The 26,119-nt window shown below is 41.3% G+C and overlaps 1 protein-coding gene across 1 annotated transcript in view; it reads left to right on the plus strand.

Annotated features, from left to right (window-relative positions):
- Nucleotides 1–26,119, plus strand: part of MDGA2 (MAM domain containing glycosylphosphatidylinositol anchor 2) — a 389,698-nt gene that overhangs the window by 186,062 nt on the left and 177,517 nt on the right. Inside the window, exons 4-5 of the mRNA XM_080397260.1 lie at nt 19,874–20,070; nt 23,755–23,887. Of these exons, the coding sequence (XP_080253386.1) occupies nt 19,874–20,070; nt 23,755–23,887 (330 nt within the window). The remainder of the gene's footprint in view (nt 1–19,873; nt 20,071–23,754; nt 23,888–26,119) is intronic.

The following is a 26,119-nucleotide window of genomic DNA, read 5'->3' on the forward strand; positions in this document are numbered from 1 at the left end:
GGAGGCTTGTTTACCATTCTCCTAATAACACATCCAGTCTGTATCCTTGACTGAAGTGTCAGTTTAAACGAGCTATATGCATCCATTTCCCGCCACTTTGTCTTAAAAATAATAATAAAAAATTGAAGGACAGGCAATTTTAAAATAAGCTTAGCCCATCATTTGCGTCGATAAACAAAACATATGTGTGCATTGGACTGTAAGTGCTCGTGGAGTGGTATGGGATGGCCCTCTTGAGTACACCCATCTCTTCACTGCTGGCAAGGTAATTCTGCAGGGCTGGAGGATCACTGGCGTTGCTTTACACCGCAGCATTTCTCCATCATTCTGGCTAAGATGAGAGGGAAGCATACACTGAGCAGTTGTCTCAGGAGCTCATCCTGGGGGTTGCCTTATGCAGGTTTGTGCCCTTGCTTCAGTTTGGCCACAGCCCAGTAAAGCTGGCACGGTGGGTTTGGGTCTGGTAACTGTGCTGAAGAGTTAATGGGAAAATCACACCTTTCCTTTGCAAGGAGAGGGATGGTTTGACTGATGAGTAGTCCAGTATCCACCCCCCCCCCCCCCGAACAACCAGCTGCTTCAAGCGCTGGCCTTGCACCTGGGGATGATCATTGCCCCTAGATATTTACATGTGTTCCCCACATGGTAATTACCAGCAAAAAAAGAAATACACAATTTCCAGAAAGTCTTTAGAAAATTTCCTGCCCCATTTTTTTTCTCCCCTCCCCCAGCCCGAGGTATGTTCAGATACTGTGATGGGGGAAAGATAAAAAGCCTGCATGCCTTCAGTCCTCCCTCTGGCTTAAGCTGAGCCTTGTGCATCACATTGTGCCATTTATGCTGTACCCTGGCGCTTATCTGAAGGTTCTTGTCCAGTGCAGTCATGCCTGGGGGACTATGATTCCAGCAAGTCCTTGTCTTCTCCCCCTGCAGGCACATCCTCCCTTTCAAAAGGGAGATGCCCTCGTTTCAGCATTTTATCCAGTGATTTAATGGCATAAACTGTGTGAGCAGCCTTAGCACAGGAACAGGGAGGGACACAGACCTTCCTCTTCCAAAGGAGCTGGCTAAACGCTGAGCTACAGCCTCATGACATCTCCCTGTGGATCAATTGATATCATATTATTTTCTGGAAGGTGAAATCATTTTGGGAGAGTGCTGCTTGCCAGAACCACCCAGGGGCAGGGCAGGTTCCTGGGAAGGGGAGGTGTAGATCTGAAACAGGAGGAGGCTCCTTTATTGTGATCCCACTTTTTGAGTAATTACTTCAAGCAATGGGTGTTAGATAACTGATTTATTGCTTTTGGTACCGTGTCCTGCAGGGGTTTCCAGGAGCTGGGCACTGGTAACACTGGTATTAGGAGATCCAGCCTAGAAGGGCTTCCCAAAATACGTGTGGCCCCCGCCGAGCCCTCTTGTTGAGTTGCCTCGTGGGCTTTAAGCATTTAGTAGAGAAGCCAGGTATTTGCGTTTGGGTTCTGGACTCCACAAGCCAGGAGGATGTAAGTGAAGCAAGTCTCAGATCAAGTATTTAGGCCTTAATTAAATGGAACAAAATGCTCTTTGAAGGCATGGTAGCATTTAACTTCTCAGGTCACAGAGGAACTTTTGAAAATTACCTGTGATGAATATAGATATTTATAAAAGAAATCTGAAAGAGAGTTTGGGAAGACTGCTGGTCACGCGCGCTGTTTTTCTTTCATCAATAGGATCATGATGGGAAACGGTTTTCTTGGGAGCTACCATACCTGATCCATTTGTATGTGGTGGGATATGGGTGCCCACATGTAAATGTCTTTGCCTGAGCCAGTTATTTACATTCTTTTTATTTTTTCCTTCCTTCCTTCTATTTTTAGCACTGGGTAGAAAGGAACGGGCACTTGGAGAGTGCAAGTAATGAATCCCGACGCAGGCAGGTATTGTGTTTAGATGAGACTCACTCAACTGCCTTTTCCTTCTCTTTGCCCTCACCTGTATTTCCCTGCAAGTAATGTCAGCATCACCTAGAAAAATCTCGGTACAGCATCTCTTAGTGTCAGTGGCAGCTTAACGTATAGTGAATGGCATCTCCTTTTTTAATAAGGCTGCAGTAGCTCTTGAACTAAACAGACAGACACCTGGATGTAAGAGAAGGAGTAATTCATCGTGCTTATATTTCTGTGACGTATTTAGAAGCAAAACAGCTGTTCATAGGCAATCTGCACAACTACTGCTACTTTGCGTGGCTCATGCACTCCAGCAGTTCGAGTCAAGGAGCATCACTTCAGTTTAACACTGCTGTGATGCTGGAGAGATGACGGTGCAGGATTGTTTCTGGAGAAGTTACTGGGAATTAAGGAAAATGAAGTTTATTAACAGCACGTGGAGACCACCTTCATGCTGTGTAACTTACTTGGTTAAGGAAATAGAGTTGCCCCTTGAGGGTGGCACTGGCACAGCACAAACCCATGCCAGCGTTCCTGGGCAGGAGCAGCGTTGGATGGACGAGCCTAGGGATGGATGCTTTGTTGAAGCATTTGTTTTCTAATTCTGGAAGTTTGGGGTTACCTTTTTGGTTAGCAGCTTGCCAGAACTGAAAAAACTTACACCAGAGCAGAAGAATCTCGCAGCCCCGATGCCTCATTGAAATTTATGCTGAAAATGTGAATGCACTTTGGGAAACACTGAGTAGAAGGGAACAAATAACCACCCTAACATGTAAAGATTCACAGGAAATCAATTACTAGGAAAAGGATGGGGATTTTTTCTTCTGTTTTTGAAAGAATAAAAAAAAAGACAAAGACAGCTCTGGGCCTGTGAGAATACTACCCCTTTAAATAAGGAAATCACAAAGTGCATCCTAAAGATGCTTTACTGGGTACCATTTGAAATTCAGCCTACGTTCTCCCCATCCCTCCCTTCCACACTGTAAGCCGTTATTCACAGTATCTTCTTCCTTACTTGAGGAAATCCTCCAGTGGATCAGTCATTGTTGGATGGCAAATGTTGAGCTTTAATAACCTACTTGAGGCTGTCCTCAGCATGGAGATCAGCAAGGGGCTTGGAGTCCTATCAAAAGTGTTCAGCCACATCTAAATCTCATCTGTTTTTGACATGGGTGATTTGGTGATGACCTGATTTTTACAAGTATGGTCATTATTTTCTGAACTAGAGCAGGACTGGATTTAGCTTTTTAAATGAGCTGTTATGCATTAGTTGTGGACAGTGTAGGGGGTGGCAGAAGCTGAAAGTGATGATGTGTTTAATCAGTTAACTAAGATCTTCTGGAACCAAGCTGTGACCTTCTTAATTGCTTTTTTTAATGGGTTTTTTGGATGGGGAACACAAGAAAAAACACATATGCCATCTTAAAAAAACCCTTTACTTCTTCAGAAGACTGATCTAGAATACTAAGGACAGTAGACTATCAATGTTTTAAAGGGAAGACTGGCTTTGTTTGCATGATTTTGGTCTCTGACTTCGCTAAAAAGAAAAAGCCAAACCAAAAAGCCTTAAACATTCCCCCCTCCCCCCCCCAAAAAAAAAAAAATCCAACAAACCACACACAAAAAAACAACAAACAAAGAAACAAACAGAAACATAATATTTTATCAACATTTCTAACTTCGTTAAAATGACATATATGAAAAATACTAGCCACGTGCTTGGAACTATGATTGTATTTATTTCCATAACTTAATTATGAACTCAGTGAAAGCAGTCACCTTGAAGAAAGTCAATACTAGTCAAAAATACTCTATTTTCACAGGGTTGCTTTTTTAATCCCTATAAGTCAATGAAATCAGTATTTTGAAAGGAAACTTTGGAGCAATTAAACTGGCTATGCATTTGAATTAACCTCTTATTTAAATGCATCAAGGGGCATATGGCTCTTAGTGCTGCTTCTTCATCCTTTCTGCTAACTACTCTGTCAACTCCCTCACCTCCCATTCTTGAAGTTTTCTTAGTGGCTGTGCTACTGCTTCCCCTTTCTTCTTTTACTTGGAAAATGCTGAACAAAGAATAAAATTCCATTAAAACAGTGCCATAACTTCATGAAGGTTGCAATGCAGCCCATTAGTGTTTGCTGGCCATTTAAAAAAATTATTCATTATTATCTAAGAATTTATTAAGCATTATTTAATCATATATAATTATTTTAAAACAAATGATGAGAATCAAATATTAACCTATCGCACGATTAATTTCATGTTAGACTAGGGTAGAGAATTTCAGTTGGAAGGGACCTACAAGGATCATCTAGTCCAACTGCCTGACCACTGCACTTGCTGTTAAAGCAAGTTGTTAAGGACATCGTCCAAATGCCTCCTCAACACTGGAACAGGCTTGGGGCAGCAGCCACCTCTCTGGGAAGCCTGTTCCAGTGTTTGACCACCCTCTCGGTAAAGAAATGCTTCCTAAAGTCCAGTCGAAACCACCCTGGGTGTAGTTTTGAACCATTCCCATGAGTCCTATTACTCGATACCATTCATGGTGTAAAGATGCAATAAGATAAGAGGATCCATCATTCAAAAGCGTATGTGGATCCAAGTGTGGTTTTGTTTTTCAAGGACCTCTTGGAGATGGATTCTTGGGAAAACTTGGACATGGTACTGAGCAATGTGCTTCTAGTTTACCTGGCTTTGAGCAGGAAGGGTAGACAGGACAATCACCAGAGGTCTCTTCCACCTCGACTATTTGGTTATTCTGTGAAGTCTTGTAATTACTGAATTACTGCAGAATGTATAGTGCGCTTTAAACTGGATTAATTTGTAGATTAAAAAAAAACAACGAACAGTTTTAGGAGATTTTAAGATGCCACATACGAGGATTTTTTTTGTTGATGGTTTTACATATATACACTTATATATATAAGCTTTCCCATATCTATATCTTCACTGATTACTCAGATTTCTCCAATTTTCTTGAATGAGAGGAAAGCAAAATGGCTGTGATACAGGGAGGATTAGAGAAACAATGAAATCCAAACTCCATTTACAATGTATGAGTTCTCAAAAAAAAAAAAAAATACTGCTATTCACAGTAGACCAAAGACGTTTATATGTTACCTCCTCTCTTACATGCTTTGCATGTAGTAGCATCAGCGGATCATATCTTAAGGGGCTGATGAACTAGATTCCCTGATACTTTGCACAGCATCAAAGAGAATCAATCTTGCAACCTGAAAGGCTTGTGCATGTGTGTGAAATGTGCTGTTTAGCGTGAGAGACCTTCTCTTGGAGTCAGCTGTGGAAGTAAGAGGAATTGACATCATGACTTTCCATCTTCCCAGATGTGTAATCGTGCAGTGTGCCCATCGTCTGTGATGGCTCTTAGCCCATGTCAGTGGAATGGGTGGAAAAAATAACTTTAAAATGTACACGTACCCCTCCCTTATTCTGAGCAGACAGATATTGAGCATCCTGATTGAAATTTTTGTTGACTTTGATTTGAAAGCAAATGAATGGGAGTTGACAAACTCTACATATAAACCTCTTCCATTTACCATCTCTTTCTGGGAGGCAAGTTTACAAGCCAGCCTGTAAAGCAGGGGCTCCTTCCTGGCATGGACACTGCCAGGGGTTGTGTAAGCCTGGCCAAAGTCATGTGAAAAAACCTCAAGCACCCTAATAAATATGCCATTTGCTATTTTCTTACCCAAATAAGGTGTAGAAGAGCAGGAAACTTCATTCTGGGTCTGTGTGGCCCAGCAGAGCTGAGAGTTGCTGCCGTTGCTGTCACTGTATAACTAAAAATCCCTGCTAGGGCGGTGACACAGAGGATGCTATAGGACTTAGCAGGATCCTTCTTGGTTTCCTTTGCAGAAGTTTTGTACAGGACCTATGTCATGCAAAGGTGCCTGTATAGGTCTTTGGAGGCTCCCAACTGCTGTCTTGGGTGTTGGAGGGGTTGCCACAGCTGGTTTGCTAACGTTTCCCCCCTTTCCAGAGGTACAGCTGTAACTGTTCCTGTGATTTGCGGAGCTATTAGGGTAAGGGTGGCTGAACTGAAATGAGAACAAAGTGGACAACTTCTTGCATCTTGGGACAGTTGTCAGGCGTAAGAGGAGTCTCTCTGTAGCAAATGCTAAGAGACTGCCAGAGCTCTTGTGGGGAAGTCGATCATTCAGTTCTGTGTATATCAACTGATACCCAACAGTGGCATTAGTGACAATAATATCTATAAGGAGAGCATGAATAAAAATCTTAATTTTCTTCAGCTTCAGCAGAGTCATTTGTCAGCTTCAGTGTCATTCACTTTAGTATCAAGACTCTTGCAAGGAAAAGCTCAATTTAATTTTCTGAAGGATCTTCTTTGGCTAAGTAGCATTAATTTGGTAACCGTGTGTAACACATCAGTGTAGATAGTGCTGCTGATGCCTGAGTTTGGTCTTGCTGCATGCTTTTCCACTCTCTTTGACAAGAGGAAATATAAATGCACTTTCAAAGGTTTCTCATTCTTGGGAAAATATTTGGCAGATATTTCTAGTTGTTAAAAATTGAGAAAGAATGGTAAACCTCAAATTTGCCAACCTGCTTCCAGTAAAACAGTCAAATAGCTCAGAGTAAGGTAGTGAATACTGATTGGACTAGGTGTTTTTCTTTAATTCTTCATCCTCTGGTCTAATTTGCTTTACATGTGTCCGTTCCCATGGGACATTGCAGTGTTCTGTGGCAGTTTCATAACAAGGAACCAGCTAATTTAGCCTGCCTTTGAAATTCTAGAAGAATCAGGAGAAAATTACAGAAGGTCTGTAGAGAACAAGTGAGAGCTCAAAAGAGCTCTCTTTGAACCAGCGTTATTTGGTAGGGCATCCCCAAAAATCCCTTCCAAAAACTCGTAAGGAAGCGATAGTGCTGCTTTTGATTGAGCCTCAGCTGCTGCTATGGATTTGCATTGCACAGCAGGAACCTGCTCGTTTCCCTTTTCTTCTGCAGCTTTAGAGTTTTATTCTAGTACGTCCAGGCAAATATAAATCTGACTGCAAGGGAGGCATCTTTCAGGCTGTTGATTTTTGGGTTTGTTTTTTGTTTTTTCTTTTTTTCCTGCAAATCGTAATTGCATCATTGAATAGTGTAGGAAATATCTCTATTTTCTTTCTCTCTCTCTCTCTTTTTTTTTTCCCAAGAATGATTCAGCTTGGGTTTATAGATTTTTTTTAATTCTTCAGGTGAGTCTTAGTCTGTCCTGTAATATCTGCACTGCATCTTTTGCAATCCATTTAACTCTTGGTTAGTGACAAAACGGCGGAGATCCAAAGCCTCTTATGCCTCCCCTTATCTAATAATAATAAGAATTAAATTAAATTAAAATATCTAAAAATAATAATTTATAATAATAATTATTAAAACCCGCTTTTTATAACACGGCCATCGTCCAGGGATGGAGCAGTGAAGTTGTGATTTTCTTCATTAGTTTAAAAAACCCTGGAATAACCGCAAGGCTGCTGACATGGCGTCACTTCAGGATAGTTATGCACATATTTCCTGAAAGAGAGGAGATTCATTCCACCCTGTACGACTGCTGTGATATTTCGGTGCTTTCCAGGACTGGCTAAGCGATGTGACTTGCATCCGTCAAGTGCAGTTTGTCTGTTGATTACTTACCCCAAATAACTTGTCTATAATCCAGGGCTTGTTCTACCATGCTTTCATTTGCAATCATTCCACTTACAAGAAGTCTCTGATTTGACTTGACCATTGACCTTGACAATAAATATGCTGCACTTCTTGAATCCACAGTTTACTTTCCTGAAATATCACCAGAACACAGTGGTGCTCATTATCTGGGATTATAAAAGGTTTCTTTTGTGTGTGCTTGTTTCTTATGAAGTGGTGGATATCAGGAAGACACAGAAGGCACAAACCAGCAGTAAGAACAGACATTCAAAACCATTAGATTTTTTTTTTTCTTAAATTACAGCAATTTCAATAAAAGCATGTCATGAATAAAGCAAATTCAAGATCGAGCCTCTGGCTCCAAAAAAGGGGTTTCAAACTCTCATATTACTATTTTTTGTCAGTCTTTTTTGTGTTCCAGTGTGTTCCTGACACTCATCATTTTCTGGAGAGAGGGGGAAAACCCCCACTTTATTATGGTCTATTTGTAAGTGTAGGACCGGTGCCTATTGTTTGCAGAAATTCAAAGAAACCTCACCAAAAAAAAAAAAGTAATTAGAAGGTGGTTCAATGGTAGGGCAAAGGTTTTTTGTTTCTGGAAGCTCCCTGGGCAGCCTGCAGAGGCAGCTCCAGCATGGTAGGACAGTGCGGGGCTGTGTCAGGAGCAATGCTTCTTTGGATCCATCGTCAGGAACATGAGCTGATCCTGGGGTTTAGTGGAGACCCAAGTGCTGTTGTGGGTTTGCAGCCTGTCGAGCTCCCCCTCACTGAGAAAGCAACATGTTACAATCCCTTCCCGGTTAAAAAAGTCTTCTTAAAGTGTTATCAAAAGACAATGGCAGATGCGGCGAAGTCAGTAAGCACCCATTAGTGGTTCTGGCCTTTGCTTATATCAGGAGGAGTTAACTAGTACATGGAGTTGCATATATAAAAAATTAAATAAAATAGTGCCTTATGTGTGGCTATAAAGATGTCTGTCTGATTTTGCAGCTGAAGGAGGAGTACTTGTTCTGATTAAGAATGCCAGGGTCAAACCCCTCAAGGTTTCTGGGGACGAGGAGATCCTGCATTTCATAGGTGAAAATGTGAGCTTGAGAGCCTGGCATCGCGCTGACTGAACTCCCCAGGAGCCCTGGGCGTTCATCTGAGTGCAAAATTTGAAGCAGGCCGGTAAAAGTAGTATGAACTTGTTTGCTGATTTAAAAAACCTATGCCATCATTGGGGTTCATTGGCCCCAAACCCTAGCATCCCCCAAGCCCTCTGCACGGCTCCCTGTGACCACCTGTGGAGGTGCAGACAGCTCAGGCTGGTGTAAGCCATGCCTAGCTCGGGTCATCTGCCTGCACACCAGCACCCACCAGAACTGGCCCTGCCTGATGCGAACCGTGTTAGCCTGTGTTTGCTGTTGGGTAATTTAACTAAACCCAACTGTTTAGAATTAATTAGTGGAGGCTGAAAATGCAGCAGTGTAGCTGAAGTTGGGGACCACTTTCTCAGGTTGTTGCCTGTGCCTTTCCATCGCTTACATTCACTGTTTCGGGGCTATTTCATGGAGTTTGGGGCTTCTGGAGGTTTAGATTGCACTGTTGCCATTTGCCTGCCCGTGCTGACCCTGCTCCTCCGGCAGCAGGGCAGGTGGGAAGACCTCTGCTTTGCTTTGGAGCAGGAGCCCGAAGCACCGGCTTACCCAGCAGGCAGGGGAGTGCCGGTGGGAGCACCCATCCTGATGTGCTAGGGATGAGCGTGCAAAACCAGCTTTGGAGAGACTTGCAAAGGCCCAAATGTGTGTCTGGTAGCCCATTGCCATTGGGGTGCAGAGGTGTTTGCCCTCCCAACATCTCCCCTAGGCACCCGGGCTGAAATGCACAGTTCTCGCACGCTCTGATTTCTTGTGGTTTCAGAAAAGAGGACGATTCGCTGCTCTGTCTGGGTTGCATTTGCCATGTGCTGTCATTTGCAATGTGACTCGGAGACAGAGCAACGGGGAGAGACCCTGACTTGGGCTATCACCCGCTGTCGTCCCGCCTGAGAGGGATGCTCCAAGTCTGGCCGATGAGAGCAGGGGTTTGGCTGTGGCTGCATCTGCTCACTGCTGGCATTGAGATACGCTTTTCTGTCTGCAGTTCTGTTAAAGGTGTTACTGGGTTAGGGATGCTGTGAAAGGGGCAGTTTTTAAAAGATTCAAAGCTAGGATTATTTTTCCATTTGGTTTAAATATGTGTATGTTATTGTGTCAGTTATGGGTGAATTTTGTCATAAGAATAATACACGTATGGTACTACAGCTATGGCACTGGGGGGATGTATTAACAAGAACAGAGACAGACACAGTTTGCATAAAAAAAGACATAATGGATAGAAGAAGAATACAAGGAATCACAGGAATGGTGCTGGTTAGCAGGAGTAAGAGCAGCCACAGCACACCCACGCACCTTGCTGTTTCTGGGTGTCCAAAGACACAGACCTTTTACAGTAAACACGCTAAAATAACTGACTGATACATACTGACAACCTTGCTGGTTAAAATTAAGAAGTGAAGATTAAATATGCATGCATGCAGGAATGGAAATGCAAAATTTCTATTAGGATCAGCCAAGGAAGATTTTTATTTTCATGTTGAGCTCATTTCAATGATGTTTAATTAGCTCTGAATAGCAACTGAGGAAGTACCTTGCAGAATTTATTCAATATAATACTCCTGACATCAGTATTTTTTTAACTGAAGAAAAAAGCTTATGATTAATTACAGAGTATTAATTCCATAATATTACCTGGCTGTGTATGCAGATTTTATTTTCCTCTTTGAAAAAACATATCTAGTAAGAGTGCTATAAGGTTATTTGAATGCTTTTTATGCTATTCCTTTTCTAAATTAAAACTGTCTCTAACACATGATAATAGCTGTAGCTAGATCAGTCTGAGATGAGTACATGTCAGATGAGGTTTAAGATAATTGATGCTGTAAATATCCCTCGAGTGGAAAGATAGACCGTATTAATGGCTTGAAAATTCAGTCTGTATATAGGAATCTGATTTGAGCCATAATAGAAACAGGCCTAGATTATATAAAGCACCAAGTTTATGGCTTAGGATGTCTTTCAAATTTGCTATTGCTAACTGGAATACCCCCCTTCTGCCACCCGCATGTATCTGAGAACTTCCCTGGCATATGTTTGTTTTGTAGGCAGCTTCTCTGGGAGATGTGCTTTTGCTGCTATTCTGAAGAGATGTAGTGTGGGTGGTCTGGTTACAACCAGAAGTACACCCCTTCCCTTGGTAACACTTCTCTGAGGAGCAGAAGGTGCAGGGACAGGCTCAGCCCTGGGACCTGGCATGTGCAGGGCTACCAGGAGGGCTGCAGGAGGCATCCAGCCAAAATGCTCAAGGTCCTTCACCTGCATAACTACGTGTTATATTTTTGAGAGTAGCAGAATTAATAAAACTTAGATTCTTACATATGTGTGTCCTTTCTCCCCACACCTCCAGCTCCCTTCCCTGTCCCTAAGGCTCGCTGTTCCACGTGGTGTCCCCAGTGGCTCTGTGATGACAGGCTTTGCGGAGGGCACCCATGGGTGCTGGGTCTCAGGGTGCTCGCTGCGTGCCTGCTGACCACCGTGAGCTGACGGTGCAGTGTTTCTCTCAGCTAATCTAAGCCTTGCTCCAGTGCCCACTTCTCCCCGTGTGCATACACCAATTTTATATAATGTGCTGAAGGTTAATTACCTTTGGGATCTGAATCCCCATTTGGAATTTTGCTAAAAAAAGCTAAAAAAGTTTTGGGGAAGGGAGGTTTGGCAGATAGGCAGTCAAATGCAATTACCTGGGGAAGGAAATCTTAGCTGCTTTTTGGGATTCAGCTGCATTTACATGCTATAATAATGTTTTGGTTTGAATTTTTGCTGTTAATGCAAAATTGATGGGCACCATCAGTATGGAGAGAAGCAAGATGTGGACTAGATGACCACCTAAGGGTCCCTTCCAAGGTGGATGGGATTTTAGCCTGGGTTTCTGAAATGGACTGGCTGCGGAATTTCTTTCAAGTCAGCAGAAAGACTTCACTTGTCCGAGTTCAGGTGCAGGCACTAAATATTCTGGACAGGTTCATTTTCCTCTTCCTTTTTGCTATGGTTTTGTTTGATTTGTCATCTTCATTTGCCTCTGAGGAGATTCTTACATGCCCTCCTTTTTTCATCATCGACTTACCATTATTTATTTCCTCTAGTCCTGGCTTTCTTTTTATTTCTCTCCCCCTAAAATGTATGTTTTGTATTCTGTTCAAGTAAAACTGGGAAAAAATACGGTCTTCTTTAAGAGCAGAGATTGTGAGAAAGTATGCAGAGCACTGTTGAGATTTCTATGCTGACATTTTTAATGGTAAAGAGTTTAAGGCTGGAAAATAAATGTGAATCTTGGAAGAGCAGAACGTATACGGAGTGGGGAGGAGGAAACCTGACACTTCCTGTTATATAGCAATGGACTATCAAATACATATTTTTTTCTGTAGTAAAATGGTTTTGTGCTCATTTCAAAACATATGAAGTCTAGGAGAAAGCAATAGGAGAGCACTGGGTGTTATCAGCAGCCCCTGCTCTCCATGGGACCGCTATTTGCGCTCAATATGTTCAGAATATAGTTTTTAACAGGGAGGAGTCTTTGTGAACTTTGTGAGGAGTCTCTGAAAAAATTTTACTGAAGCCATTGACTGGAGATGGATGTGGTCTAGTACTAGACTTTCTTAATGCAGTTTGATCTTCCTTACCTCCACAAAATTAAGTTTCTTTTGTTTAAAAAATGAAGGAGTGAGCATTAATTAGGTTTGGGATTATGCAACCAATAATTACTTACTTAACATATTAAAAAATCCTATTTGTAATGATTATTCCTAGTAACGTATCGTGCATATCAGGTGGCCTTTAGTATTAGTGCCAGTTTCTCCTGGTTTGGTTGCTAAATCCTTTCATTGTTTTGTAATGTAATCTTCCATTCTGCTTCTTTACAGGTACAAAGAAAACTAAAAAAACAAGGTTACTTTAAACAAAAACCCAACTCAAAATAATAACCAGGCAGTTACTGCAGACTTTTTCCTCAAGCAATTGTATATATTAGGATAAGAATTTGTGTTGCTTGAAGACTGTCCATCTCCCACGTGCTTCTATCTGAATCTCAGTTCATAAGAGGAAGATAAATCACTGGAAAGTGAAAATCCTGTAGCGGAGTCATACGTCATGAGTGCTTTTTTTAAACTGCTGTCCTGATACCCAGCTTTCCTTTCAACGCCTGCAGTGTGAGAGTGCCCTTAATGCTTTTTTCTTACATGCTTTGTTTGGGGGTAGTCATGGTTCATCAACATTTTTCAGAGCCATGTCTGGCAGGGTGGGGAACCAAAGTGTCCTGACACTCCAGTACGGTCTACTGCAAGTGGAATTAAAAGACAATTTAAATAACTAAATTTTGTTATTCAAGTGTACTTGATTTAATGACAATGATCTGGAATTCTTTAATCTACTCTAATTACATTTTTTCCCCATAAAATTTAATACTAGAATTGATCACGACATCAGTGTAACTTCACCTCTTATCTCACAGTGCTATCTGGGGTTTTTTTGTTGGTTTTAGTTTGTTTTTTTTTCCCCCCTGTTGTTCTTACATTGGATGTAGTAATTCGTATTTCACTGAAAAACAACTGGTCTTGGCTCAAAAAGAGGAGGAATCCTCTATATGCCCAGGTAGTCTGTTCCTATGTTCATCTGCTTTATCTTCAAAAAAATAAGTCTGATTCTTTCCAGTACTGAATTGGGCTTCCTTCAGGTTCCAATTATTGTTGCTTGTTGTATGTATTACCAGTAGCCAAAAGAGCTCTTTTGTACCTGCTGTTTTCCCACCACGGGGTACTTACATCCTATGGTAAAGTTACCATTAAGTCTTCTTTTCTGAGAAATTAAATGCGTCTCACTCTTTACATCTTTTACTGCAAGTGAAAGTCATAAGTAGTTTCTCCAGTGCATAAGGACATTTCTGTTGCTCTTTTCTTTGCCCTTTAATTTCTTAATGTTGCTTAACAATGGCTGACACCACATTACGATCCTGTACTCAGGTCACCAATTCCGTATATGAAAGAAAATTATATCCTCGCTCTTGCTGCATGCAGTGATCCCAGAAGTCCCATCTCTTTCAGGACTATGCTGAGAGGTCTTTGCTGGTGTCTTTTTCAGACCATGCCAGGGTACAGTCTTGCGCTCTTAACCTCTGTCCTGAGTTCATAGGTGTGCATTGTCCTGTGCAAGTGACCCACTCTTCGTTGTTTGGAAAATCCACTGGTCTTTGTGTACGCACATGCACATACATATAGAAATTCAGTATCATATTTTCTGCTGTTAGTGCTGTAAAGGCAAACCCCTCAGTGCCAGCGTATCTACTGTCCGGGGACTCCACTGCTCATTCAGTCTCATAGGTAATGGGTGTTGGCTCCGTTTGGTGTCCTTGGATAAACCAAACGGTTGCTGCCCTCTTGCAGGGCTGTATGCCCTGTGCCATCCTCCTGATGTCATTAGGATATGATTGTACCAACAGTTTATGCAAGTTTCAGTCAAGTATATTTATAACCTCATTAAATGAATAAAGAAAACGTTTTCTCTGTAAAACTACATCACCGAGTGTTTGTTACAGTGCTCCTCTTGGATCCCTTGTTGATGACTCCAACCCTCGATAAAGCACGGCAGGCAGAAATGGTCTCGAGCTGCGTAGAGTATTGTTGATTACTAAGGTCATTCTGTTTGTCCTTTTGTGTTTGAGCATGTTAACAGCCTTCTAGCATGTGTTTGATCTTCCCAAAATGGTACTGGAAATCCATATGAGCTCATGGGGGGTCTCGGAGGGTCACACTCTTAGCCTTGTGGGAGCAAGGAAGGAAGGCTTGCTTTCTTATAGTATATGGCCTTGTAAATGATGCTTGCTTTCTACTGTGGTATCTGTACTGCACATGCAATACAGCACTGCAGATGCATAATAAATCTGTTTTAAAGGGCTGTAGAGAGAAAAATACCTTTTTTGGAGCTCCAGGTAACTTGACTTCCCTGTTTCCAGCTTGTTTGGAGCCCTTTTGTCTCCACACTGCAGGTAGTAGTGGTTGGCACACAAGACAGCTCATTGTCCTTTCCACAAGTATTGCAAGAAATACATATTTGTTGAATTTTTGCACATTTTATGAATCACGTGTAACTGCTTTATATCATGCAGTACCACAAAGCAGTCCTTTATTAAAAAAAAACCAAACAAAACAAACAACAAAAAACCAAAAAGCAAACAAACAAAAAAACCCAAACCTGCGTAATTAATGATAGCTTGTGCCAGGTCAAGGAGGCTATAGTAAGGAAAATAGCATGAAAAACATTGTACGTTTATATTTAAGAACAACTTACGAGTTAGGCAGGCTAAATATATGCGTCATTGCTGTCTCCTTTCTGGGTGTCTTGATGAAGCACTTTCAATCAGTTTACCAGATGCGTGTTTTGTTATTATCCTGACTTCCAAGCATCGCTTGCTTTGAACATCTGAAGACAAAGGCAGCTAATTAACAAATGAAATCAGCAAGCTGTGTAGTCCCAGCAGCTGAAAAAAGATTTTATAGCAAATATAGTCTGTGATCCTGCTCTTCTGTTTGTCTGTGTGAAAGTCTCCCGGAGCCCAGGTGAGGGTTGCAGGAGATGGCCCGTGTTTCCTGCTCTCAGTGTGATGCCTCCAGTGCTTTGCAATTCAGCATCGCAAGGATATTAACAGCATCTGCCACACTTCTGTGCACCTTCCACACCAACATCCCTGACCCTCGTGGTGCAATTCATGGGGCATTGAGATTAGACCCATTTTGAACATCTTATGTTCAAAACCAGGGTTTTCTGTTTGTTTCAGAGCTTAGGGATGTGTGAAGGGAATTCTTCCAATACAGTGTTTAGCATGCCTGTGCCATCTGGGTTTTGGAAACTGTTTGGTTCAATTCAAAGATTAAAGACTGAAAAATTGAACCTAATGGTGGCATAAACCTCTCTGGAAAACATACTTCTGTAATTATTTTCATTTTGATTAATAGACTAACTATATAGCAATACCCATGATTTCAGTTTAATTTAAAGAATGATTAGTCAGTTAACTCTTCATAATTTGATCAACCCAAAATAAAAAAATTAGGGTTTTTTTTTATTTAGCTCTTGTAGAGCACTTCAGAAATTCATCTTGATGAGCTTCCTAATGCTAAATCTTTCTCCACTACAGTAAGGTCTCCCTGTCTCTTCAGTGATTTCCTCTCTTTCCTCATCCCAGGTTAATTTCTGTGCAGTATCTGAAGTCCAGGGCTTCCCTCCCAGACGGCTGAGTCCCCAACTATTCCAGTGCTGCTAGGGAAGAGCAAACACCCACAGATACTTACACATATGCATAGAGCTTTAAGGAGTTTTTTTAAAGTCTATTTGGAAATTTGAATATTGATTAGTAACAATTCAATTAGACATTGAAACCGGACTTCTGGAGAGCTTTCATGAGTGGTCATGAATGCCATGGAGATCAGGTGTCTTTAAAACAGCTTTCCTAAAGGCAATGCATTTGGCAGTTGCATGCCTCCATTGTAATAACTCTGCAGGAGATCTCAGCAGTATTCTAAAAAGACGCATACTTTGTATTATGTTTGCAGCTCTTGTGCTGCCTGGGCAAAATGCGGCCTTACATAACAATCCAGTAAAATATTGCTCTGACCCTGCCCAGTAGCGGGGCAGGCAGTTGAGCCTTCAGTGAAGTCTCACAATTGCAAGCATTATTTTGTCTCCTATTAGCGCTGCTTCTTTTGCTTTGATGCAGCTGTCGAGATCTTTCCGGCACTGCCGATGGAAATATCAGTCAAGTTCTGCAGCGCAAGTTTTCTACTAATTGACCATTATGAAATGCTTTGGCAGAGGGCTTGCTGCATTTGCATTCCCGACTTAAATTTCTTTGAGGTTTCCTTATATTCTTAGCAAAATCCACCCTGGGTCATAGTTCAGTGCCGTGCAGAAAGAGGGTGCCTGGTTCTACCTGTTGTAGAGGAGCACCGGTGTCAGAGGGGTGCTGCATGGGCCTGCTGCGAGGGGGCAGAGAGCACAAGCGAGTGACGGCGTCACAGCGCGTGGTATCGTGGAATAATTTAGGTCGGAAAGGACCTCTTGTCCAGCCCCCTGCTCAAACCGGGGCCAGCTTCACCAAAAAGGTCAGATTGCTCAGGGCTGTGTCCAGTCAGGCTTTGAATGTCTCCGAGGGTGACAGCCCGCGGCCTCTCTCAGCACTTGTCCCATTGTGTGGGGACATTTGTTTTCACTTGTAATGAGGAGGAATTTCTCTTGGTGCAAGTTATACCTGTCGGCTCTTGGTCTTTTACTGTGCACTTTGAAGAGTTTGCCTTCATCTTCTCTGTAACTTCCTGGTAGTCAGTTGAAGGTAGAGATTAGGTCTTCCTTTCATCTTACCTTCTCCAGGCTAGCCAAACACAGCTTGCCCAGCCTCTGCCTGTACGGCACCTGCTCCATCCCTCCAGTCATCTCGGTGGCCTCCTCTGCACTTGCTCCAGTATGTCCATGGCTTGACCTGACAGATTGCTCAGGATGCTATCTCACAGATATGGGGCAGAGGAGAAGGACCGTTTCCCTGGACCTGCTGGCCATACTCTTGCTGTTGCAGCCTGAGATGTGTTGGCCACCTCCTTTTCAGCTTCATCACCAGGACCTCCAAGGCTTCTTCTGCGAAGCCGTTTTCTGGCCAGTCAGCCTCAGCCTACCTCATGTCAGGGTGTTAATTGCCACTGTACCCTGGCAGCAGGCCTCACAGTCGCCTTAACTGCTGGTTTTAGGCTTTAAATGTTTTATTGTGTCTAGTCTTGAGTAATTCAAAGCATCAAAATGAAGCTAAGTCAAAACTTGGACTTATTGCGTATTTCACCTGAGAGGATACAAGAGGATGCACCTTCATCTAAGGGTGGGAGATTTGGTGAGTGGTCCCCAGCTCAGTGTTGGAGGCTCTTGGCTGCCAGTTATCCTCATTTGTGGTCTGGGGATGTGCTTTAATAAGCAGACCCTGGAAAGCATTCATGTGTGAAATGTTCCGTTTTTCATCAAAATACAGAGAACAGGTGTTTTGCCCTAGAAATTGAAGCAAGCTAATTTCCTCCTTTTTATTTTCTAGTGCATGAGTAGAAGATGTAACGTTTTGGCAATCTCATCCCTTTTCAAATGCTACTGCGATTTAAAATAACCTTTGAAACAAAAATGAAACCTCATTAGAAAATGCCATCCTAATTTGGAGCAACAGTTTCATAATTTGTTTCTGTGATATTAAATTAAATGTTTTGTAGAGTAGAACGAAGGTAACATTTACGTTAAATCCATGCACCATTACAAGGTATTATTGCTTGAATTATTCCAAATTTTAGAACATGTTTTGTTTCTAATTAATCCAGAGACTCTCAGACTTTACCCTTGTTATGCAAATCAAAATGTAAGCATCTAAAGAATATTTTTTTAAGTGCAAACTGCTTTTCAATGTGGATGTTTCTATTCAGTTTGTTAATGAGGGGCTTGCTTCAATAATCGCACATGCCTCTGCCTCACCTTCAGTTTTTAAACACTGTCAAACCCCTGGATTGTTCAAGAACTGCTGCGCTGATGGTCCCTTTCACATATTATGCTGTGGTGGTTGCAGTGGTGTTCGAGTGGTACTTGGGGAAGGGACATAGCAGTAAAATGCAGGGGATGCTTTCCCCAAACCAGCTGTCCTTGTTTCCAACACCTTTGAAAAGGGACTAAAGCGTGTGGGCGCCTTGGAGTGTGACGGCATTCCCTTTGACACCAGTAGGCATGCTAAGATTTGAGCACCTCATTCTGCATTTCTCTGAATCATGGCTCAAATAAATCTGATCGATTGCCACTTGGGTAGTTACTTACACAAGGCTTTGCAAAAATAGGGTTAAATTTGTGGATGAGCAGTTAATTAAGCACTACTTATCTATATTTTGTTTTTAAGGAAGAAGCACTGCTGATAAGGTTCTGAAATTATTTCAGTCGAGGCTGAGTTGCGCATGGGAATGTGGTGTTGCTGGGTGCTTGCAGATCAGATCGGTACATGTTTAATTAGGCAAATTGTTCCTGCTCTCTGTGGGTAACTTTTGGAGCCTGTGTTGTAACTTTTGGAGCCAAACCTGGACGTTACCTTTGAAATGTAGGGGCTGGATTTAAAGAAGCAAACTCCCCTTGGCTGCCAGCCCTCCAGGCAGCGCAACTTCTCCCTGAAGTTCACCAGCGAATTCCTTACCAGTCATTTGGAAGCTGAGTGTCTTACTAAGTGTACTTACTAAGTACATACTTGTACTTAGTAAACATAGCCATTGTTTTTCTTGTTTTGTTTCTTCCCCGCTCCCCCCCCCCCCCCTTTCTTTGATGTACTTGTTCCTTCAGAGAAAGCTCATAATAAACAATAGTAACAGCCTGCAAACAGGAATCTACTTGTTCCTGATGGAATAAAGCCCAAGTAAATTAGTTAGATGTACTTATATTCCAAAGGCTATCATCGTTTCTTCCTTATGTAAGATGAGTGAATTCTGTTGTGGGGGTCTATTTTTCTTTGAGCTGATGCACTGGGAGTAATTATACGATATCTGTATTTTAATCAAGAGAAGTGTGTTCTAAAGCCTGTGATAAATTTACCTGCCTGAAGTTAAATGCATGTAACTAAAATAAGGGAATATGCATTAAGTTACTGTATTAAATTGCTGCTTTAAAGGAAAACAGCTACATGCACGTGATCTGTGTTCTAGTGGATCCTACCATTAGAATGCAAATTAGTCGGTCTATTTATTTCCAAAGCTTTATAAACTATTTTGTCTAAAAGACATTTACATTAAAATCACAGATAAGAAGCAAGCAGTAAAGATGAAAACGAAATGAAACCTAAGTATTAGTTGAAACGTAACAGAAATGTGATTGGCATGATCATACATGACAACATATGTATTGATTGTTACATCCAGAAGCCCGAGTTGTAAATGAAGAGCCAGTTTTGGTAGGTGCTGTGCAAATGAAAACAAACTCTAAAACTGATTTTTGCTTCAAAAGACATAAAATGCACGTTTGTGGTTTTTAAAGCTGTATTGCCTGTATTTTGCTGTTGACTTGTGTGCAGGGCAATGCTTGTGCTTCCCAGCGCAGAACTGCCATAGAGTCAGCTGAAGCCTGACTTTATCTCAGTTGTTCTTTCTGTTTTTCCAGATCTGGATGATCCAATAGTAACAGTCCACCAGAGCATCGGGGAAGCAAAAGAGCAGTTTTACTATGAGAGAACGGTGTTTCTCAGGTGCGTCGCCAACTCCAACCCGCCTGTTCGGTACAGCTGGCGGCGCGGCCAAGAGGTGCTGCTGCAAGGGTCTGATAAAGGAGTGGAGATCTATGAGCCCTTCTTTACCCAGGTAGGAATGAAAGAACAGTATTTTTGTCCTTCCTTAGGCCACTTGCACCAGATTGTTTGTAACTGGATCTGCCTGCATTTATCCCCGCTGAGTTTGTGGTGTGGGTGAGTGGGCATGCCCTCCAGATAACGACACCCTGCCACAAATGCCCCTGTGTGTTATTATGAAACTTTCTAATATAAAATAATGGCTTTTCTTTTTTTTTTTTTTTTTTTTTTGTAAAGTTATGAAATAGGAAATTATGGGAAGATGCACAGTGAGTGCTATCTATCTGCAGGATCCCATCTGAAGTCCTTTTGCTTGGGCGCTGCAAGCCCATACCTCTGATTTGACTGCTATTTCCTAATCTTCGCCAATACAATACAAAGTGATTCTGCACAGGAGTTACAGCCTAAAAAGCTTTTCAAGAAGGCTAAACTCTATGGCAACTCCGTGTGTTGTGTTTTTTTATGTGATTTTTTTTTTTTGTTGTTATTATTCTGCCTTTCATTTCTTTGAATATAAGTTTTTGTTACAGAATTACACACTTAAAAGATGAGGGTGGCAAAAATGGAAAGGAATGCTTTTTTAAGTCTTCTGACTCTCGCTCACAGCCATGAAGGCAGACTGGGCCATCAAAAGAGTCTGTCAGATTAGATTAGATTAACTTATTGTTGGGACATTTTACAGTCTCAGAGTAAAAAAGTTGACATATCCTATTGTCTATGGACAAAAATGTGTGATGGTGTCTGCCAAAAAAAAGAAAATAAAAAAGAAAGGAAAAAGGAGAAAAAATTGGTTTGGCAAATCTCAAGCAATAATGAGTAAAGACAGAAGTGCAAACTGCCTGGTAATTTGGTCTTCATAGCAGAAAGCAACCTGCAACTTTCATAAATAATTTTCAGCTAATGGTTTGAGAGCACCTTCAATTTTTCTTTTTATTGTACTTGACAGCTTTATATTGCTACCATGGCTTGGTATTTTACTGAGAAACATGTAGCCCGGAACCTTGCAGAGATGAGAATTAGATTACATAGTCAAGTCATTGGTCTTCTAAATGTGATGAGATTATTTTTAATTTAACATGTACGGACACAGTTTAGCAAATCTGTGGCTTGTTTCCTTGGACTCAAGTGTGTAAACTGAATTTTTTAGATTTTTTAATTAAAAAGTGAGAGACTTTCTTGATGTGGGACTTTTTGATTTATATTTCTATATGGAAATGTGGATGATTACCTTCCCTATCATCTAATAAGAATATATCTAACAAAATGTGTCACATGAAAGTAGATTCAATATATATATAATTTTTTTTCTAGGTTACTAGGAGCATTCTTCCTAGAATGTCAGTCTGGGCTGAGTTAATGAATAAATCAGGTTGTTATGTTGATAGTTGAAAGCTTATCCATAACCTTTTTACATTTATTGGAGGTCAACTTGAATTAGTGTATCTTGTCTGTGTGCCTACAAGATCTGATATGTGTTTATAAGAGAAGATACAATTGAAGGTTCAAAAGTCTTAAACACCTACTGCAGATCTCTGAATAATTGGTTCAGCTCATGATAAGATAACAAACAGTAGGAGCTGATGTGAAGAGGGATACAGGGGATTTGATTTCAGAGCATCAAGAGATACAAATTTAAGGTGGCATTTTTTTGTTGAGTGCTTCGAAGGCAGGTTATCAATCTGAAAATGACATGAAATCTAAATGAAAACAAGTCGTAACACAATTAAATTTTGTCACGTGTTTTACCCCCAAAAAAGTTTTTCTTACCAGTGTTTTTCTTGTTTTATTAAATCATAAAGGTAGCTAGGAAACTGGGCATATCCAGCTAAATTCTTGAACTTTGAACAGGTTTTTTCAGTGAATACGGTAAAGTCAGTTACTTATTTTAGCTGCCTTGGGGAAAGAAATTTAACAAACGTACACATTCTCATCTGTTGGGAGTGTTTGAAATACTAAACTTTTCAAAACAAAAATCTTGATGCAGAATTTTTTTCCTAAGAGTTGCATCATCCTCATTGCACATTGTAATTGCACAGCCTGAGTACAAGATTAAATATACTGTATTTACAATAATTACACAATTAGGCACAATTAGACTAATTATCCAAACCAATGAAGAAAATATATCAATTTTTATAAATCTTTGCATTCTGGGGGCATGATCCAGAATTCCCATTGTGAGTTTAACTTGGAGTCCAGCGCTGAGGATTGAATTCATAGGATGTAGCTGCTCTGTGTTCCCAGAACTCAGTGACTTTGGTCGCTGTGTTCTTGCTAACTTGGATCGGGCATTTCTGTAGCCCGGATAAACCTCTTCTGAAAGGAGGGTGTTTAGCTTTGGGAGCAGCCTTTCAAAGGCTTGGTCTTGCAAACACTAAATCAGCATGTGCTTCATTTTAATCACATCGTTTCTGTGGGACTGATTACACATACAAAGCACTTCAGTTCCAATACTCCAAACATCTACCAAGCTTGATTTCAATGACTGTTTCTTTTCTTGTCTGGTGAGCCATTATCTTTTTTTTTTTTTTTTTTTTTTTTTGCTAGTTCTGTACATGCATTTTCACCGAGTACCATGTTTTTGCTTATATCAGCCTGGGCAGTTGGTGCACATGATATTGTTAAAAAAAAGAACAAAAAAGAAGATGCGTTGCTCAAGCTGTGGTAATGTTAAAAGTCGTTCAACTTTAACTGGACAGTGATAATGGATGTTTTCCAAAGTTTGCTCTTGTGATACTTTGTGCGCCTGTTCAGAGTGCCTGCCTCCCTGGGCTGGGCTTCTGCCTTAGCCTTGTCTAAGCATAATGCATTTTTAGCTTATCACCGTCAACACAGGCAAAGACTTAAAAGCAAGCAACTGGGGGAGGAGATTGAAAGCCCGAGGAAGTTTGTTATTTTAATGCTAGAATGAATAATGTGCAGGCTTTAGTACATATAGATTTATTTGATGTTTTTGCAGCCCTCCACGCTGTTGCGTCCTCCTGCCTGACACCCCGCTGTGTTTTGCTGTGCTCCCCATGCTTTCTTCCTCCCTGCGCTGCCCCATGACATCTCTGCGTGCTCAGGATTTTGCGTTTAACTCGCCTTTTGGCTTTTTGTTACTTTTGTTCCTAACAAGGCTGTAAGGTTTTACATTCATATTTCAGCAACTTACTTTTTCTCCTGAGCTTCTGGTTCTGCGGTGCCCATTTCACATAGTACTGCAGCAGAAATCTCACATTTGTGAGTTTTCTTTTGATTGTGTTTGAAGGAACTCCTTCATTTCATACCCTGTTCAGGTCCCTGCTCCATCATTTACACTGCTGGCTAAAAATAAAATCCATCAGCAGCTCATTTTCAAAGGAAAACAGCAGGATTTCTGTACCTTGTGATTTTTTTCATCATGTAGATTGTACCTTAAGATATATTATCCTGAATAATGCTGTGGCTTGCAAGACTCTGTCAAACCAATTTCTCCCTTACTGCTCTTTTCTTTTACCTTTAATATATAAGTGGGGCTATGGTTTTAGGTTGTGCCAGCTGCCTTTCTTTCAGATAATTAAGTAAAAGATGTTTTCTGGACAGCTTCAACATCTGCTTCTAATGAGCCACCTCTGCGTCTTGCCTTTGCCTCTTGAAAGCCAGTCTCAGTGTTTCCTGCATCCCTGCTTGTTCCTCTGCCTCGGTCCCTTCCTAACACTCTCTCTTGCACGCGCAGGGAGAAACAAAGATCCTGAAGCTGAAGAACCTCCGACCTCAGGACTACGCGAATTACAGCTGCATCGCCTCGGTGAGGAATGTCTGCAGCATCCCTGACAAGATGGTGTCCTTCCGACTCTCTAATAAAACAGGTGGGCTTCCAGCAGCGACCCTCCACAGCCGTTGGATGTCCCCACGGTCATTCATGTTTCGGTGGTTTCTCTTGCTTGAAGCGTTTGCATACAGCAGTAAGAGCTGTTCAGGAGCCAGTCGGAGGAGACATTTTCAGGTGCTTTCTTTTTTCTCACCAAAGTTAGGATTTGAAGAGTTGTGATTTGTTGCTCTCAATTTATCGCTCTCTAGGGTTTGTATCAAGTTTCACATTTCCCCCCAGTGTCAGGGAGGTTCATTGTTACAGGTAAACTTCAGAGAAGGTACTGCAGTGAGGTAAGAGGAAGGGGCACATCAGTCAAGGCTGGGCATAAAGTAAAACCAAATACTCAAATACATCAATTACATCTCTCAAAGCTTTGTTGAAAGCTAATTATTTTTGGGCAACATCATATTTTAGGAAAAAAACCCAACCTTTTCATATTCTTATATTGATTTCAATGATTGATTGTATATGATTGATTTCATGTATTCTTACATTGATTTAAACATCATTTCTTACATTGATTTATACAAAAATGTTTTCTTTCAGATTTAATTGGTTCAAATGAAAATATTCAAGCAGCTGTGTTGAATGCTTTGCAGGAGGATAGCTAGCCATTTAGCCATAGTCTCTGACCAAGCTGTCTCCACGTTATGGCATTTTCCGTCCATTTGCTCTTCTGGTTGGATTTGCCCCTGACCAAGCTAACAGTCAGTTGTATATCTCCCTCTCTTTGTGGCTGTATCACTGCTCTTTATCTTGAGAGCCTCCTGCCAGTGGTTGATCACAAGAAGTGGAATTGGGAGTGCTGGTTTCCAGGAGGATGGAAATTACAGATCTAAATTCTCCTAAAGGCTCTGTGTCCAGGATGTGCAGAGGAGGTGTCTGAAACGGTTTATAAACCTGATGCCAAAGAGTAAAGTTCTCAGCTTAGATTTCTAAATAATTAGAAATTTCAGAGAAGTGTTTTCTGGAGAGCAGTTCTGCAACAAATTTTGTAACAATTGAAGACTTCAGGTTAGATTACGTTGGGTTATGCCTTAATAGCACATGCCTCAGGGCACTGAAAGCAGATTGCAAGTGAACAAAACAGTTGAGTCATTAATGTGCTGAGTTTGGCTAAAATGAACTATGAATTGTATTTGCACTCGCACATTTCACGCTATTTCTGTCCACACAGCTTTATTCCAAGGAGTTGCCTTCAGCTTTTTCTGAATTTCTGATTTGACAGCAGGGACTTAAGAACTGTGGTGTGTACCATTACTGTACACAACCAACTGCAAAGCAAATTCAGACCTCAGATTTAAAGCTGCCACTGGCAGTAGAAGAATTACAGTCAGTTCCGAAAGTTATCTGGCAAAATTATTTGGAAGCCCTTAATTTACTCCCTCATTAATTTTGGCAGGAAAAGAAATATCATAATGTCAAGTTTGTCCCTCATTAGTTGCTCTGATTTCATACCAGAAGAGATACAAAAGCCTGTCGCCCACGGAGGGATGTAGCTGATAGTTGAGAGCATCTTTCCTCTCAGCACTGGTAATAACTCATCCACCTTTGTCCGTGAGAGCGGAGTATGAGAGTTGTTACTGCCCCCATTTGTCAGCGCGATCGTTCTGCTGTGGGAGCCAGGACGGTCTCTGTTCATGTGGGACCTCGTCTGCAACAGAACTTTATTTGCGTTACAGTAACGGGGGAACATCTAATGGCATAAATATTCTGAACTGAGGACAGGTGATCGTGATCTAATTTTGCAAAAAGAACAAATTATTCCCACTTTATGAATGTCATCTTTATTTTGGGAGAAGGGTGTCTTGCTACATAAGGAGGAATTGCTCTTCTGGAGTAATTTCCAAAGTAAAGAAGCCTGAAGAATTGCAGGGATTGACACTGTCTCATGAAGAGCTGGTTGTGACCATCATCAAGGGCAAGATTAGATGATTAAATATGTAATTACTGCAGCCATTCATTACAGACAATGACTGATGTGTTGGTGACTCTGAGGCAGAAGTTTTCTCATTTGCTGTCACATCATCTGATAAAGAAGCTCTTCTGTGGGACTTCAGCTGGTGTAACTTCATAGAAGTTGTACAAATTGTAAATCCAGAATAATCCAGCATAAATCCCAAGTAATGAAAATCAGAGCCTGAACTTGGTACTCCGTTTCAGTATTGAGCACTCCTAGCCTGTCCACCTATTTTTAATTTAAAGCTGGAGACATGTACTGAAGATA

Source organism: Falco punctatus (assembly GCF_963210335.1).
Source record: "Falco punctatus genome assembly, chromosome: 7".
In the NCBI taxonomy this organism is placed as follows: domain Eukaryota; kingdom Metazoa; phylum Chordata; class Aves; order Falconiformes; family Falconidae; genus Falco; species Falco punctatus.